The following is a 17,488-nucleotide window of genomic DNA, read 5'->3' as shown; positions in this document are numbered from 1 at the left end:
GCTCAGACTGAAATCACAGATACAGTGCCGCAGCAAAAATGCATTAAAAAATCAGCATGTGTCAGAGCAATTACACAGACACCCTGTGTGTATGTTGCTACCTAGCTACAGCTAACGTCTGTACAGTCAGTACGTTTGCTGTTTGGGGCGAATAAACACAGACTGCAAAGACACTCCATCTGTCAAATTCCTGCAAATAACATGAGGTGAAAATTTGCTTTATGTACACAAAGGGAAAGATCCAGTAACTGTGTCGCCTTCTCATATTTCTTCAGAAACTTCTTTTGGAGTTATTTGACATTTCCAGAATGTCCGCTGTATCTTTTCAGTCTGCAGATTAAAAGCAAAGAGCAGTTACTGTACAGTTGAGCGGGTTGGACAGAGAAAACAGAACCACATGCGAGTCCTTTGTTGACATCTTTTGTCCACTAAGGTGGATGAAGGGAGGGTGTTTGGTGAAATGTCAGTCATTCACTGTACAGCATACTGGAAATTGTGTTAAGCAGATGCGTGTTCAGTGCTGCAAGGCTTCAAGGAGCAATTTATAATTCTGGGCTGATCAAGGCTGTAGGCACAACTTTAGCCACATTTTCAGATTAGACACCGGTAGAAAGTAGTCTGCACGTGACTCCAAAACGCAAGTTGCGTGTAACTTCACTGACATTACACAAGATAAATCATATAATGTATTTAGCCCTGTTTCAAACACTAATACCCATTTTCCACCTACATTAGTAAGTTTATGCATTTTTTTATGCCTCTGTGCAGGCAACAGTTGTAGCCAGAGGCATTATATTTTCAGGTTATCCATCCATCCGTCCATCTGTCCTTCCGTCCCTCTGTTCCTCCATCCGTACTATATCCTATTCTCATGAACACAATATCAAGAACGCCTTAACAGAATTTCTTCAAATTTGGCACAATTGTCCACTTGGACTCAAGTATGCAATGATCAGACCTTGGTGGTTAAATGTCAAGGTCACTGTTACCTCTGTGTCATTCTCGTGAATGCGGTACCTCAAGAATGCCTTGAAGTTTGTTTGTTTTTTAATTTGGCACAAACATCCACTTTGAGTCAAGAACAAACTAATCAGAATTTGGCAGTCAAAGGTCACTGTGACCTCATCTGTCTCATTCTCGTAAATGTCGTACTTTAAGAACGCCTTGAAGACTTTTTATTTTTTTATTTTTTAAAATTTGGCACAAACATCCACTTCGAGTCAAGAACAAACTGATCAGAATTTGTCAGTCATAGGTCAAAGGTCACTGTGACCTCATCCATTGCATTCTTGTGAACACGATGGGCTGTAGTTTCGCAGACCTGTGCTTCGCCAACTGGGTGTGGCCAGGCGGATTTTGTAAGTTTGGCACACCGTGCGCCCTGGCGCAGCTACTCCTCTTTCCCACCTCCGTCCCTCCTACCGGCGCAAGTCGGAAAGAGGGAGGAGAGAAGGCGTGGAATGGGTTTTACACACATCACACCAATCAAATGAGCCCCTCTCCTCGCCCTTAAATGCGCCGCGCGAAGGCGTAATGAGAGTTTACTCAATTCGCCATGGCAGAAGAGAGCAGCAGCGTCAGACGGCCAAACTTCTCCCAGGAGGAAACTGATGTTTTGGTCCGGGAGGTCCAAGCTCGCAGTGTCCGAATATACGGAACTGCGAGCAGACCTCCACGGGCTGATGATGCAAAGGTAGCCTGGGAGGAGGTCACCACAATTGTAAATCAATGTTGCGTTTCTCTCGTGCGCGCGCGCTCTCTCTTTCTCTCTCGCAGTCTCACTCTGTTTCTTTTCTTTTGACTTTTCTAAGATGACAGATGCTGAATATATACTCCCTATCTGATGCTGTGGCTGTTTGTGGTTGGCTGAGAGGGATGTGAACTCATTAGTTTGCAGCTGTGTTAATCAAATCAGGTTGGGTTTCCATTACGCGTGCCAAACGTGCCAAACGGTGCCAATCCCCTTTGATCTGACATCAGATGTGACGGGACAGTCGATATAGAGATACATTTATGTGCTGATTGCAGATAGTTGCATTGAATAGTGGTTTTTTGGGTATTTATTGCATCGTTAATGTGCCTGATATTCTGGAAACCTGCCTGTGAGGTTTTGGTGACGTGTGCGCACTGTCCGCCGGTCAGCCAAACTTCGGCTTACACCGGCTGCGCTCCCCCTGCGCTGACAGTAGACCTGGTTTCAGCTGGCGAGCTTTTAGCGCACCTTCGGCGAAGCCTTTTGGCAGGAAACTGTCACTGCGCCAAGCTGGATCTGTCGACACCTCCCCCTGCTGCGCTGCCACACCCATCTCAGCGCACCTCGGTCTGCCAAACTACCAAACTGAGCGTGCCTCGGGTTGCGCTGCTCGAAACTAGCTCTGTGCGGGGTTCGCCACCCTGCGCCACCTGTGCTGCGCCGGGAAACTAGAGCCCTATGTCTCAAAAACACCCTGAAAGAATTTCTTCAAATTTGGCACAAACATTCACTTGGACTCAGTAATGAACTGATTAGAATTTGGTGGTCAAATCAAGGTCATTGTGACCTCACAAAACCTGTTTTTGGCCATAACCCAAGAATTTATCTACTAATTATGACAAAATGTCACATAAAAATGTCTAATAGGATAAAATGATGAAGTGCTGACATTTTATATACAAAAGGTCAAATGTCAGCTTCACTCTGACATCATAATGTTCTGCATAAACACTTTTCTGGCCATTATTCCATGTCATAACTCCAGAACAGAAGTGGAGACATTTGGTCAGATACTGAATTGGTGACTCTAATTTTGGGACCACCTTGAAACCGTAATGATTGTATATATCTTCTGTGCTGCTGGGAGGAGGACGTGTGAGAAGCATCCATCTCTCTGCAACTTGAAGGGTTTGTGGAGGCATACAACCATGAGGTGGTAATTCTCCTCAATTCCCAGAAGTGAATACTGATTATAACCTTTCCAATAAAATACAAAAGCCGGATATTAGTGGGTGTTAGGGTTTTTTGTGCAGTGGAAAGGGGGCTTAAGTGAAACTGTATAGGGCAAAAGTGTAATTATTTCATGAATTATGTCAATGCCTCTTTTGTAGGCACACTGTTAGAATTAGCTGCTTGGTGCAAACCACTCTTTTCTTTAGTGTAGTTATGCAGCCCTTCTCCTCACCTCGCCTTATTCCTCTTTCAGTCTGCCCCCCAGTGCTGCTCCAGGCGTCCTGCCTCGGTGGGAAGGCCAGGAACAGGAAGCCCGCTGGGCAGCAGGGAGAGGAGGCTGCGCTGGGCGGTGCAGTGCTGCTGGAAGGAGATCCTGAGGAAGTGTACCGAGGAAGATCCTCAGCGAGAAGGACACATCAGCACCTCCTCCTTTCTAGGTGAGCAGCAAACCACAGACGTCATACATGACACACCTTCTACCTGCTATATCCTAACGTCTGACTGTGTGTTGCAGAGATCCTCCAATCTTTCAACATCAGTGTGACTCAGGAGCAGTTTGAGCATCTGGCTGTGAAGTCTGACATCATCAATGATGGCTGCGTTTCATATAACAACTTCCTTCGTCACTTCCTCCTGAACCTAAAACCAGCAGAGGCCAAGATGCCATTTGGGCGATGTAAACTCCCTCCTCCTGTTATGACGGTAAAAAAAAAAAAAATATATATATATATATATACATACACACACACACACACACACACACACACACACACACATTACTTACTATTCACTATTGTTGACTTTTAATTACCTTAAATTAATGACACATTAATTAACTGCAGACTTTTCACAACCTAGCAACCCAAAAGCTGACCTCATTGATGTCTCATAAATGATTTATTAAGTAAGCTATTAATTAACCATGAACAAAGCTGACTTTCTAGAAAGTTGTACCAAACAAAATATTAACATGACACGTGACATAAAATCATTTTGTCACTGATATTAAAAATTGCAAGTAACAACAGTTTTTTCAATGAGTCCTTTGCTTCTCTTCTGCTTGATTCACCTGGTGCAGTTCAGTCCACAGCTGACAACTCAAATGACTTCAGGATCTATGTTAGCATTTGTAAATCTACTTCTCCCTCATCTATCCAGTCCTCACAGTTGGAGTTTAGTGTGAAATTGGGACACAGGATACGTACTTTCAGCTACACATCCCCATGCTGAGCTGCACATTAGCACATTTCAAATTAACTCTATAGTCCCTCTCCTTTCCTCCGTTTAACGTCTGATCTATTGTAGTTTTATTGGCTGCAAGTTGAAATTGGGTTACAGTAAAGTGGGAGGGGGGTGGCTCTGGAATGTGAGGGGGTGGCGATGGGCTACGGCGGGTTGCCAGATTGTGTAAACTCAGCGGGGACCTCCCACCCTCAGGCTCTCGACTATCGCCTCCTATGACAAGCAAATTGGGCGAGTTTGGTAAGTCGCAGTGCTTTTTTGGCATTGCGAGGTGTATATGAAGCTTTGAACAATGACACACGGGTGGGCACATTCTAAAAGGACCCCCGCTGAGCGACTAAGCCGAGCCCCAAGCTTCAGTGGAGCGTGTGGGTGAGGGCCTAATCTGGCAACCCATGAGCTGCAACCTTCCAAACCAACTTTGGAATCACAAAGACCTGCATTGTCTCGGCCGAACCCACCATCTGTGCAAAATTGCAAAGACCCCCTGCATCTCATCTGAGTCGATGGTGTGTACAGACAAAACCTTTTTATCTGATCACAGAACAAAAAACACTTTGTTTCAAAGCTCAGCTTGTGAAGAAGTGAAATATTACCAATAATGCGGGGGCTCTCACCTTTATTTGTCGTTTTTTCTTTCTCATTGTTCATGTCTTCTTGTTCTGGCCTTGTACTTTGCGCTCTGATGGGATCCTGCTTGCTCTGGTCCGGTTCAGACGAGCCAGGGTGTTCTGAGCCGAGACTGCGTGGAGGTCATGCTGAGGATCCATGATGTGGTCTGCTCCTCCTGGACCTCTATCAGACGCTGCTTCCTGACGTCTGACCGCACCCGCGCAGGAAGTGTCTCTGTGCAGGACTTCAGGAAGGTGAGGTCATCCTGCAGCGCTTCACCCTGCAGAGCGCCACCTGCTCAGTGTCAAACACTCTGAGATAAACTGGTTCTTTATGAATTATTGATGCCACCATTTGAGCTCCGCTTGTGTCTTCTATCAAAATGTCTGAAGGAGAATGATGGAGAGTGACTGGAAATCCATGAAGCTCAAGCTTGCAAGCACACGCACGCACACACACACACACACACACACACACACACACACACACACACACACACACACACACACACACACACCTGTTCACTTGACAGCCAATCAGTAATTTTAATTGTTCAATTAAACCCAAGGTTGAAACAAGACCACACTGACATTTTGGCCCCAGAGAACAGCAGCTGACACTCCACTTTTATTGTCCCTGCCATTTACCTGCTGTACAATTTACTGACGACAACGCTCCCCGAGCTAATCGATAGAAACAATTAGCAACCTGGTTAGGAATGACATCTTCTAAACCCCAGCCTAATACACTGTGACACACACAAATATGCACACACTCCAACTCCTGCTGTTGTTGCCCTGCAGGTGCTGCGCCATTTCAGCATCAAACTGTCAGAGGAGGAGTTCTTCCACCTCAGCTCTTATTTTGATGCTGACACCACAGGGAGGATCTGCTACAACAACTTCCTGTGGGCCTTTCTTCACTGACCTTCATTCAGATGCCTACAGCTGCTGCCCCAAGGCCCAGACACTCAGGTGCCACAGGTTTACTGTTTGGCAATAACAGGTTAGGTTATTTGATTAAGTATGTCATATTATTTGTTAAATGGTAATAGGTACTGTAGAAAGCAAAATATAACCTGAAATGGTGAGCACTCATATTCAGTAGCACAGTGTCAGTATGTGGGGCCCATGTGGGTAGTAAATGGGCTGAAAAATGGGCCCTGTATGGGATTGTACACAAGTTCCACATTGGCCCTATGCCAGTAGCCCACATGAGTTGGTTAATCTAAGTGAGTCCCAGGGAGGGTGCCCATTTTGGACCCATATCCACTTAGTACCCAGGTAGCCCTAGCATAATCCATGTGGAGCCCACTTGGGTAAACCCACCCATGTGGGCAATTGGCCTAGGGTCAATATGGAACTTGTGGACAATCCCATATAGAGGCACTTTTTCAGCCCATTTACTACCCACATTGGTCCCACATACAAATGTTGGTTGGGTAGGAATTATGTCCATGTTGGAAATTCAGCACCTTAGATTTATGTTCAGTGCTAACGTGTAAGTGTTTAAGTAGCGAAGAGGAAAGTAAGGGTGTGAATGTCGGGGTGGTGAATAGGAGTGTGGCATGTCGGACTTCACAGACCTGCAACAAACGTAAACCTTAAGTCATGCTGTAGTTACCATGTGCAGATATTGTGGTAAGCAAGAATTTAAATTTTTTTGTCACTGAATGTATTCTGTGGTTTTATACAGCTAAAATTCTTGTCTGCTGAGACAGGTGCTACATAACATTGCCATTTTGCTTGATTCATTCAGCCTGACGTGTTTATGTGAGGTGATTTTGGAAAGGGTTATTTTGTTTAGCTGTAACCAAACAGCAGCTGGTGATGTATCTTGGAGCAAGTAACTTACATTTTTCACACTGATCAAAGAAATATAGAACATTAAAATTATAAACATTTAAGGGTTGCTTGCAGTCAGTCTCTTTCATGCTTGTGGCCATTTTTCTGTTGTTACTTTTCATGTAAATGAAGCCAGCTAGCTATGAAGCAAGATTTTTCTTCATCAGGGTTAAAATAAGACACAACACACTCAATCACAATTAAACCTTTAAGACTGGGTTCTGGAAAGTGCTGTGAGTGCTGTAAGTGATAATCTTCTGTGTGAGAATTCTCAATCAGGGTTCCCACGGTCATGAAAAGTTATGAAATTAGAAACACTGGTTGGAAATGTTTTGAATGCACACTGTTTGACTTTTTGAAATATTTTTTATAAAAATCCCAAAACATGTCTAATGTTACACTAAGTACCTTCCCTGACTGCTGATCTGATCTGATCTGTTCTGTACGACATCTATTGCACGTCTGTCCGTCCTGGAAGAGGGATCCCTCCTCAGTTGCTCTTCCTGAGGTTTCTACCGTTTTTTTTCCCCCGTTAAAGGTTTTTTTGGGGAGTTTTTCCTTATCCGCTGTGAGGGTCATAAGGACAGAGGGATGTCGTATGCTGTAAAGCCCTCTGAGGCAAATTGTGATTTGTGATATTGGGCTTTATAAATAAAATTGATTGATTGATTGATTGACTGCTGCGCTTGGTGACCACTTAAACGTCACTAGTGTCACATGATGCACATAGAGCAGAGCGGCATCACGTCATCACCAATGGGGTAGATGCAATATCCAACCACTGTGTTGGATCATTGATGTACTTGGACAGGGGAAGCCTAAAGGGACATGACAGCGATCAAACTTAATTTATGAAGGTATCGCAGATGCTCAGGTTCAGCTAAGGTCACAAAGCAATTGTTAGACATGTCCATAAAACAAACATTTGTTTTAAGACTATAATAATATATAATAAAATAATTATAATCTAAACACAATGACTGATGTCTACAGGATCCTTGGTTTTCTATCCCCCAAAAAGGGCTTAGGCCTTGACATTTTGAGAAGTGCCCATTACACAGGTCTGGTCTTTTGGTCATATGTAGCTAGTTGGCAGCGGGAATGTCTAATGAGTGAGTAAAGTTAGCAAGCGCTAGAAGGGTGCCTTCCGCAAATAAGTGTTTTAATAATGAATGGCTGCCATAATAGAGACATACCCATTATAAACTAAATAAGCTGCCTCTGTAACCTGCCCCCAGATAAGCAGATGAAAATGGATGGATGGATAAATACAGTCATGGACTGTCTCTCTCTCTGTCTCTCTCTGTCTCTCTCTCTCTCTCTCTCTCTCTCTCTCTCTCTCATTGTGTCATGCGGATTACTGTTAATTTATTATGCTGATCTGTTCTGTACGACATCTATTGCACGTCTGTCCGTCCTGGAAGAGGGATCCCTCCTCAGTTGCTCTTCCTGAGGTTTCTACCGTTTTTTTTCCCCGTTAAAGGGGTTTTTTTGGGGAGTTTTTCCTTATCCGCTGCGAGGGTCATAAGGACAGAGGGATGTCGTATGCTGTAAAGCCCTGTGAGGCAAATTGTGATTTGTGATATTGGGCTTTATAAATAAAATTGATTGATTGATTGATAAGGTAAAAATTTATTAAGCAAAAGTATGGAAAAGTGTTTTTTTTTTTTTAAATGTATAGATAAAAATGTGTGGGAACCCTGCCCCATTCTTATTTCTGCTGGTTACAATGATTGAGCAATTGAGTGATTCAGGTCTGCAAAAGACACGAAAAGTTTAACTAGAGAGGACAGTGAAACACTTGTTTAGCCTGGTGTTATGTTATGCTGCTTTTTAGGCAGGCCCTGTTTGTCTGATATCAGACAGAATCGTCAAGTTGTTACACTCCATTTCCATCTTCAGTCTGACATTGCATCCACTATAACCAATTTCCATGGAGGAGGGGGATGTGATTTTCCCTAACCAATCACTAGAGACCCACATATTTGTCTAAAGTAATGTCATGTGTAGCCATGACAATGTACATGCTTAGACGGACAATATTGAGAAGACGTTGATTTAGAACAACCTCAATAGCAGTTGCACTCTATTGTTATTACTCCATTGGTTCTGGAGCACAGCAGACAACAGCTTGGCAACAGCGTTAGTCCCGCCCATGGTGCTGATTGGCTGATCATTAGAATCCCACAGTGCTCAGTGGATCGATTGCTTTTTTACCAAAAAAATGCTATTTCATGTCATGATTCCAGATGAATCAGTCACCTCGGGTGAGTGAGTGGATTTCAAGATCTGGACCCAGGCAAAGGCCCTGTGTCAGACCACTTTTAATAGCTTGTTATTACATCAATATCATGAAATGAGACTAGATATTTCCTAGGATTTTCAACACTGTAATATCCATTGTTGTCTTTTCCTTGCCTTAAAGGCTGCATTACAGTAAAATGATATAATTGTCTGAATTTACCAGACTGTTCTACCTATTCTATTATTTGCCTTTACCCACTTAGTCATTATATCCACATTACTGATGATTATTTATCAAAAATCTCTGTGTGTAAATAGTTTGTGAAAGCAGTAATAATCAAAAAATGTATCACATTATCACAAATGATCACAAACTAACATGGGAAAGGGGTGGGGAAACGGGCCCACAGCTCACTTTTGCTCCTGGACAGCTTGGTGCATTTATCTGGCCCTGACAGTGACTTTAGAATTTCAAATTTGATCTGCCACTAATACGACAAATAGATCCATCCTGAGATGTGATGACTGAAAAACAAAAACTGAAAAGAAGAACAAGGAGAGATTGATAAATGATTCTAGAGTTCTCCACCCTCTGTCTCCTGCCCGACTATTTGACACTGATTTGTGTTCCAAAGCCAATCAAATAAAGTGCCTTTTTAATGATGCAGACAACGGGAAGCACTGGGCGCATCTTTTGTTCCGATGGGAAGTGTGAAGTGAGATGGATGACAAGGAGATAGAGGGGACGTCTGTCATTCATTCAAAGGAAACGCTGCAGCAGCAAGATGTACAGTAGCTCTCAGAGAGGGGAGAAAAATGTAGAGAGCTGGGAATCATTATCTGAGGGAGCGAAGAGAGGGACGAGCAGATGGAAATGGAAAAGGGATGATCAGAACCGAGAAAAAGAGCTCAGCATTGTGGTTGGAGAGGCAGAGCGAGAAAAAAAGAGGGGAGGGAGAGAGCTGGAGGAAGACAAGAGTATATGAAAGCTAGTTGTATTAATGGCAAAGTAAAAAGCCATCCGCGAATAAATTACCCAGTCTCCCCCAGGATTACTAATGTAATTATTTGAACGAGGGTTCTCATTAGAATGTGCAGAGGTGTGGAAGACCTGCGGAACAAAATGGGAGACGGAGCGGCGAGGGTTTAGCTACTGGAAATTAACTGGCTGCTTTGGGCTCTATAATTGATACGAGACACAGATACCTTTGATTGGAACAAAAGGGAAGAACCAGGACGAGAAAAGTTTCCTCACCACCTCTAATTTTTTTTCTCTCTAGAACAAGAAATAAAAGAGGGGAGAGACAAAAGGGAAAGCGAGGATGGAAGTAAGGAAGCATGATCCAGCGGTCACAGATAAGGTTTTATTCAATCGGTGAATAATCTCTCAGAACCAGCAGAATCTTTAAGAAAGAGAGGTACTTTACATTTTTAGAGTTGTCTCCAGGAGCAACACAGTAACATTTTGCAGCCGTTGGGTCTCCATTTTCTTGTTTTACACTTCTTTAAAAAAATGTCCCCAACAGCGATGGCAAAATACAATACCATATGAACACTTTTATTCCAAAATGCTATACATCTGTTTAAAAAAAGACCTGATGTTCATAACTGTCCAGTCTTGTTGAAATGTAGAGGATCCAGCCAGTACAAACGTTACCAAAAACATAAGTTAATAACGACGCTTTAAAAAGTACCACCGCGATCTGCTTTTAAGTTTCAGCTGTCAATCATTGTGCCTGTGTAGGCGTCCCTTTTTTCAAACAGTGGATATCTCATTTTGGAACAAAACTCTTCATATGCAGATTGTCTGGGTAGCAGAAGTCATTAACTCCTTTAAGCATGCCTCAAGAAAGAAATCAAGAAATAGTACAGCACTTTTTTTTTTTTCTTTTTTTTTCTCAGAGAAAACAGGAAACACATAACACGGCTACTGAAGCAGAGGAGCATCAAAGCGAGACATCTAAATGAGGACTGGAAGTGGAGAGTGGGACCAAACAGACAGCTTTTCATGAAACTCAGATGAAAGTTCCTCCCATCTTTTGGTTTTTAATAGTTCCCTTTATTCCTCTCTTGGAACATTTTCCTTCGTGGACATTAATTAAGTCTGTGTTTTAAATGATGAGGCTGAGCACTTTTTTTCCTTTACACTCTTAAATACACTCACACACTCACACACACACACACACACACACACACACATACACTTGTGTTGTGCTTGTACGGGCCTTCCACTGGCTACATTCAATCTATTCCTGCTAACCCTGATCGAAAGTCCACTTCAAGCCTTATATTCTGCTTCTTTGAAGAGGATTGTAATGAGATATTATGCCGGCAGTCAACAAAGAACTATAACTTGTTCTTACGATCCAACAAAACCAATTAATGAAGTGAGACTTGCTACTGAGAAACTGGTGCATCTGTTTTTTATAAACAATTAAGGAGTTGAGCAGAAAAAGTTTTTACCTGCTTGACGAGATAAACTTTAATATACCATAAAACACCCTCTATCCTTCCGAGCGGGCTTTTAATTCTAAAAATCTGCAGGAAGTACCTTAGCTTAAGAATGATAGAAGAAATGGGAAAGTAGTAACATTATCAGAATTAATTTATGATTAAGGACAGTTTTTGTTTTATCAGACAAACTCAAAGCAGCAAAGCAAAGTATGACATGACAATCTCACTTTGAAGTTGTCGAAAACCGCCACTTCGTCAGTGACTTTCGGCATCAGACACCTGCTTTTTGGAGAGACCCTGCTTGCTTTGACGTAATTGTCAACTTGCAACACTCACGTTCATCTTCAGTCTGACATTGTGTCCACTTTAACCAATTTTGTGGGAGCGGGTGAGCCGATTTTCTCTAACCAATCACTAAGGACAAATGTACCCACCTGAATCTAATATTATTTTAAGACCACACTGATGGGTAGTCAAGCCAACATATCTGTTTTACGTGTTATAAGCGCAGAGCGGATAAAAACAAACTACGATGTCTGGCCATATTGAGAAGACGTGTCAATTTAAAACAGCCTTGAAAGCAGCGTCTGTCTTGTCAATAGCTCTCCCCATTGTTGCTATTGGTTCCGGCACACAGCTTGACAATGAGGGCTGGATAATGGTACTCTATGGGCTCTAGTTTCCCGGCGCAGGGTGGCAAACCCCACGCAGAGCTAGTTTCGAGCAGCGCAACCCGCGCTCAGCTTAGTAGTTTGGCAGACCGAGGTGCGCTGAGATGGGTGTGGCGGCACAGCAGAGGGAGGTGTCGACAGATCCAGCTTGGTGCAGTGACAGTTTCCTGCCAAAAGGCTTCGCAGAAGGTGCGCTAAAAGCTTGCCAGCTGAAACCAGGTCTACTGTCAACGCAGGCGGAGTGCAGCCAGTGTAAGCCGAAGTTTGACTGACCGGCGGACAGTGCGCACACGTCACCAAAACCTCTCAGACAGGTTTCCAGAATATCAGGCACATTAACAATGCAATAAATAGCCACAAAAACACTATTCAATGCAACTATCTGCAATCAGCACATAAATGTATCTCTATATCGACTGTCCCGTCACATCTGATGTCAGATCAAAGGGGATTGGCACCGTTTGGCACGTTTGGCACGCGTAATGGAAACCCAACCTGATTTGATTAACACAGCTGCAAACTAATGAGTTCACATCCCTCTCAGCCAACCACAAACAGCCACAGCATCAGATAGGGAGTATATATTCAGCATCTGTCATCTTAGAAAAGTCAAAAGAAAAGAAACAGAGTGAGACTGCGAGAGAGAAAGAGAGAGCGCGCGCGCACGAGAGAAACGCAACATTGATTTACAATTGTGGTGACCTCCTCCCAGGCTACCTTTGCATCATCAGCCCGTGGAGGTCTGCTCGCAGTTCCGTATATTCGGACACTGCGAGCTTGGACCTCCCGGACCAAAACATCAGTTTCCTCCTGGGAGAAGTTTGGCCGTCTGACGCTGCTGCTCTCTTCTGCCATGGCGAATTGAGTAAACTCTCATTACGCCTTCGCGCGGCGCATTTAAGGGCGAGGAGAGGGGCTCATTTGATTGGTGTGATGTGTGTAAAACCCACTCCACGCCTTCTCTCCTCCCTCTTTCCGACTTGCGCAGGTAGAAGGGACGGAGGTGGGACAGACGAGTAGCTGCGCCAGCGCGCACGGTGTGCCAAACTTGCAAAATCCGCCTGACCACACCCAGTTGGTGAAGCGCAGGTGCGCTGTGCCCCCACCTCGCCCAGTCTGCGAAACTAGAGCCCAATAGCTTTAAGGTATCGACCAAAATAACCCACTACCAATTTTTTATTTCATGTCGCAATGATGGGGGGTAATGCAGCGTGACAACAATGAAAGGAAGTCAGAGCAGGGCGGGTTGGAAGGGTGATGGATGGGTCCAACAACCACCAACTTTCACCCAGGAGGCCAGTGTTTGCTTCCTGTAAGATTGTAAAGCCAAACCCTGTTTTTTTCCTGAAACCAACCACGTGGTTTTGTTGCCTAAACACAGCCACATGCTTGCGTTGGTCAAATGTAACCACACGCGTTTATTGTTGAAAGGAAAAAAAAAAAAAAAAAAGTCTGACTTTGAGAAATTCAGTTTAGTATGATTGCAGTTGGGCTAACATATTTACATGTATTTTAAAGGACCGGATTTAGTTGTACTAACAATCAATCGATTATCTCAATTGTCATGTAACTGTGCGAGTAGTGTGGCATTTCCCAGTGGCACTGAGCCACCAAACCTGGGTGTTATTTGCCTTCCCAGCCCTGCTTTTTCAGCAGTTTTCATGCCACCAAACGTGAGTGTTTTAAGCCAAAACATGATCTTTTCCTAACCACAACTAAAAGGTTTTTGTGCTGGAACCCAACCACATGTTAACCACAGTGCTATTAAGAAACGTTAAGTTTTAACGTATTTTCCACAAAATAATGTAAGATGTCTGTGGTTTGCAGAAATGTGCATGTGAAAAAATTCTGGCGATTGGGTGCATTCTGACTGCTTGCGTCTAGTATTGCTGGAGATTTAGGGTGTCTGTAGGTCTACTACAATCATCTCCTGTGGGTGGTACAACATCTTGAAATCACAGGACAAGAGTTCTGATTGAATATGTGTCATCATTCATCTGAAAAGTTTCTACATTTTTCATCCTCATGGTTTTATTGTCCATGTTATCAGACCATGTGACCATGTTATCAGACCAGCATCTTCTGTGTTCAAGGACTTTAAAATGTACAAATTAACCACCAAATGCATGTGTTATTAAATTGGGTAATACATGTCTCTATATGCCTGTTTTTTATTAAGCTGCAGTTCCCATACTCTACCTGGTACACCACACCTTAAACTCGATCTTTATTCTAAACCTAATTCTAACTCTAAACCTTGAAGACATGAGGATCAAACACAATGTCCTCAATTTCAGGGCTTAAAACTTAGACTGCTCCACATTAACGATAACATAACACGCACAGACACTCAGGCATCAACGTTCATGCTCGCACCTCCCACCATTATCCACACACACTGGTTTTCTTGGTGAGCAATTCTGCTGCTCTTTCCTCTTTTGCCTATTTGGAAACATTAAGACATCAGCTGGCACAATGAATGCTGATGTGCTGAGGAAGCCGGAGTGAAGTGGGAGTAAACTGCAGCCCCAGGGAACGTTCATACATAATGTCGGAGAGCAGGAAGATCAAAGTGTGACGTGGTCTTGTTATGCTAAGCACATTCAGACTCTCACTGAGAACGGCCTTATTCAGAAAATAGAGCAAAGGAAAAAAATGAAAGGCTTTTTTTCTTTTCTTTTTTTAAACACAGACAAACTGCTAAGGGACATGAAAGAGTTAATAATCACAAAATGGGGCCGAGCAGCTTCACAGAGAAGGAAATACCATAATAAGCATTTACATTACTAAGAAATAGACCAAAGGAAATGTAACAACCACAAATATTAACAAGGTTTTTTTTTTTGAAAAGCATAGCAACAACTTGGAAATCTTCAAGAAATCTTCAAGTTTTTTTTCTTTACATTGACAGAGAACATTTACATAGACCAGTTACAGTACATGTAGTTACAGCTTTACTCCTTTTGATAAAGGATCAAATGTTCCATCGCTCCCAACACGAGGGAGGGTCCTTGAAACAATCACCACAGCTCAGAATGACTGTCCAGAAGTAGCACCTTTACGTCGCGTGTTACCTGCTGTCTTTTCCAAGTCCTTAAAGCTCGGAATTTCAGTCAGTGCAGAAAAGCTGTGCTACTCATTCACAGCATGAAGGATGGAGAGGGAGGAAGAAATGAAAAAGAGGAGAAAAGGTGAAAGGGGAGCTGCATGGAAGGAAGTGCTGCGCGCAGTTTCCTCAGTGTCCTCCTCTCTCCCGGTTAAGAGGCTTATGAGGGCTGTAATGAGGCCCAGGGGAGTGGTGTCAACATGTTTGACACCCCGACTCACACAGCCCCTGGCAGAGACCTCTTGCTGCCCTCACACACTCACTTTGATCTCACACACACACACACACACACACACACACACGCTGGCAAAAAGAACACACTCCATAATGCTGCAGGCCCGAGGAGAGGAGAGAAACAGGCGGAAGATGGAGGGGGAGAAATGAGGAAATTAATGTTTAAAAGTGGGAAGGGAGGAAAGTTGTGTTACAATCCCCCAGGCAAATGTTCTGCTGTTGAGTTGTGCCTTAACCAAAACTCTCATGTTGACGAGGCGTTGGGTTGCTTCACTTTGAGTCCAAATGTTTACAGTTCATTTAAATGAAGTGAAAAAGGCCAACAGGGACGTCGGGGTGTCTTTTTTGTCTGTCTGAGAGCCACATCAGATTGTCAGTGCAGTAAAAGAGGACAGAGAAATATCCGTTGTTTGCATCTAAAAGCGTCTCTTTGCTCGTCCATTTCTCTGCTTTTAGACTCAGTGTTGAGATGAAGAAATGATGGCACATAGAATAACATTAATAGCGTTAGGGAGCGTCCCTCACCGAGTCTGCTCCGTCTCCAGGCATGTAGCATATGTGTCACACGGCTGCCTTATATTTACAGAACGTGCTCTGCTCTGCCCACCGACCTCACCTACCTCTCCTGGCTCCTTTCTCTTGATTGGCGGCAGGTGACTGGGGGCGAGCTTCCTCTAGTCATGTGGTCCTGGGATTTGGAAGGTCGAAGACAATGGGAGCGTTCATGGGCAGGAAGTTGACAGTGCAGGCTGAGGCGTTGACGAATGTGGTGGTGCCGTCTGTCATCATGCCATAACCTGGGGAGCAGTGGGAGAGATGACGTTTTTAAATAAGCCATGTTTCCAAACCATACGATAGGGAATGTCTCTCTTCACCTGTCATATAGGTGTGCAGAGGTTGAACATTTTTGAGTCTGTTTGATTTTGTTCTGATTTGTTCTCTAAGACAAAATCTGATATTCACTTGTTTCACTTCCTGCCACCCAGATATTGTATGTGCCACTATCAAAATCTATGTGCTAAATGGAAGAATAACATGTCAGTCACTTAGACATCATTTAATTCACAATTAATAATAATAATCACAATTTTACACGCCACTGCCAAAAATGTATTGGCAGAAGCTAATTTCAGATCCTGTTCTCAGATTTTGATATATAATAAAAAAAGAAACTTAACTTTAATACAACTCTTTAATAAACACTGAATTATTTTATTGCTCACTACTAAAATTTATTCTCCCCAAAAGGGACGCAAATCCTAATAAATACTTACAAACATATGACTGAATGATATAGTTAAATCAGAAAAAGTACTGCCAATCACAGTGGACCCCAGGACAAACAGCAACTCTGATGCTTCATCATTATAAATACTCAAAAGTGTGTTTTCCATGTCCACCAAAGTGGTGAATGGCCTGACAATTTTACACACCGCTGCCAATAAATTGCCCACATATGGCAGGACCTAATTTCAGACCTGCTCTCAGACTTAAAAACAAAATGAAATAAAGTTTAAAAAGAGCAAATCTTTCATCGAACCCTTTAATAATTACAAAATTTTAGTGCCTTTTTACTGCTTTAATACTGAAATGTAGTCTCTCCAAATGGGACACATCCGTCCAGTTTTCCTGTCTGCCAAAGTGGTGAATGGCCTGATCATTTCACAGGTGTTAATTTAAGACCCTGCTCTCAGTTTTTGAAATATAATAAAATAAAATAAAAAAGTGCAAAACTTTGATGCAACCTTTTAATAAATACAGAATTTTCAACAGCTTTTTACTGCTTACTATTGATATACAGTCTCCCTAAAAGGGATGCAAATCCTCAGTAAATATTCACCAATATATGATTGAATGATACAGTTAAATCAGAGGAAGTACAGTTTATCACAGTAGACCCCAGGACTAACAATAAGTGTGATGCATCTGATGGGAATCATAATGAAGACATGCAAGCGAGAATCACCAGAGTTATAAGCGCTTAGTATCAAAGCATTTCTTCATCATTTCTAAAATGGCGAGAATCCAGTGTGAGCAAATGTACTGTATGCATGAGAGTGTGACACTAACACCACTACAGTTAAAAAATCTCTGCTTCAAAGGCACTTTGGATCAACGTTTCTTCCAAATGGCAGATGTAAAAGTGTTACCATTT

At 42.9% G+C, this 17,488-nt stretch overlaps 3 protein-coding genes across 4 annotated transcripts in view; 1 reads left to right on the top strand and 2 right to left on the bottom strand.

Annotated features, from left to right (window-relative positions):
• Positions 1–6,616, top strand: part of efcab6 (EF-hand calcium binding domain 6) — a 95,464-nt gene extending 88,848 nt beyond the window's left edge. The window contains exons 26-29 of the mRNA XM_050036042.1: positions 3,180–3,363; positions 3,441–3,628; positions 4,885–5,034; positions 5,584–6,616. Coding sequence (XP_049891999.1) covers positions 3,180–3,363; positions 3,441–3,628; positions 4,885–5,034; positions 5,584–5,706 — 645 coding nt within the window. The 3' untranslated portion in view covers positions 5,707–6,616. The remainder of the gene's footprint in view (positions 1–3,179; positions 3,364–3,440; positions 3,629–4,884; positions 5,035–5,583) is intronic.
• scube1 (signal peptide, CUB domain, EGF-like 1) overlaps positions 1–17,488 on the bottom strand; it is a 647,001-nt gene that overhangs the window by 246,707 nt on the left and 382,806 nt on the right. The window lies entirely within an intron of this gene.
• mpped1 (metallophosphoesterase domain containing 1) overlaps positions 14,326–17,488 on the bottom strand; it is a 139,748-nt gene continuing 136,585 nt past the window's right edge. For both annotated transcript variants that reach the window (XM_050036089.1, XM_050036090.1), the window contains exon 7: positions 14,326–16,130. In XM_050036089.1, the coding sequence (XP_049892046.1) occupies positions 16,012–16,130 (119 nt within the window). In that variant the 3' untranslated portion in view covers positions 14,326–16,011. The remainder of the gene's footprint in view (positions 16,131–17,488) is intronic.

Source organism: Epinephelus moara, chromosome 23 (assembly GCF_006386435.1).
Source record: "Epinephelus moara isolate mb chromosome 23, YSFRI_EMoa_1.0, whole genome shotgun sequence".
Classification (NCBI taxonomy): Eukaryota; Metazoa; Chordata; class Actinopteri; order Perciformes; family Serranidae; genus Epinephelus; species Epinephelus moara.
The sequence above is the reverse complement of the archived record's forward strand: the minus strand, read 5'-3'. Positions and strand labels throughout refer to the sequence as shown.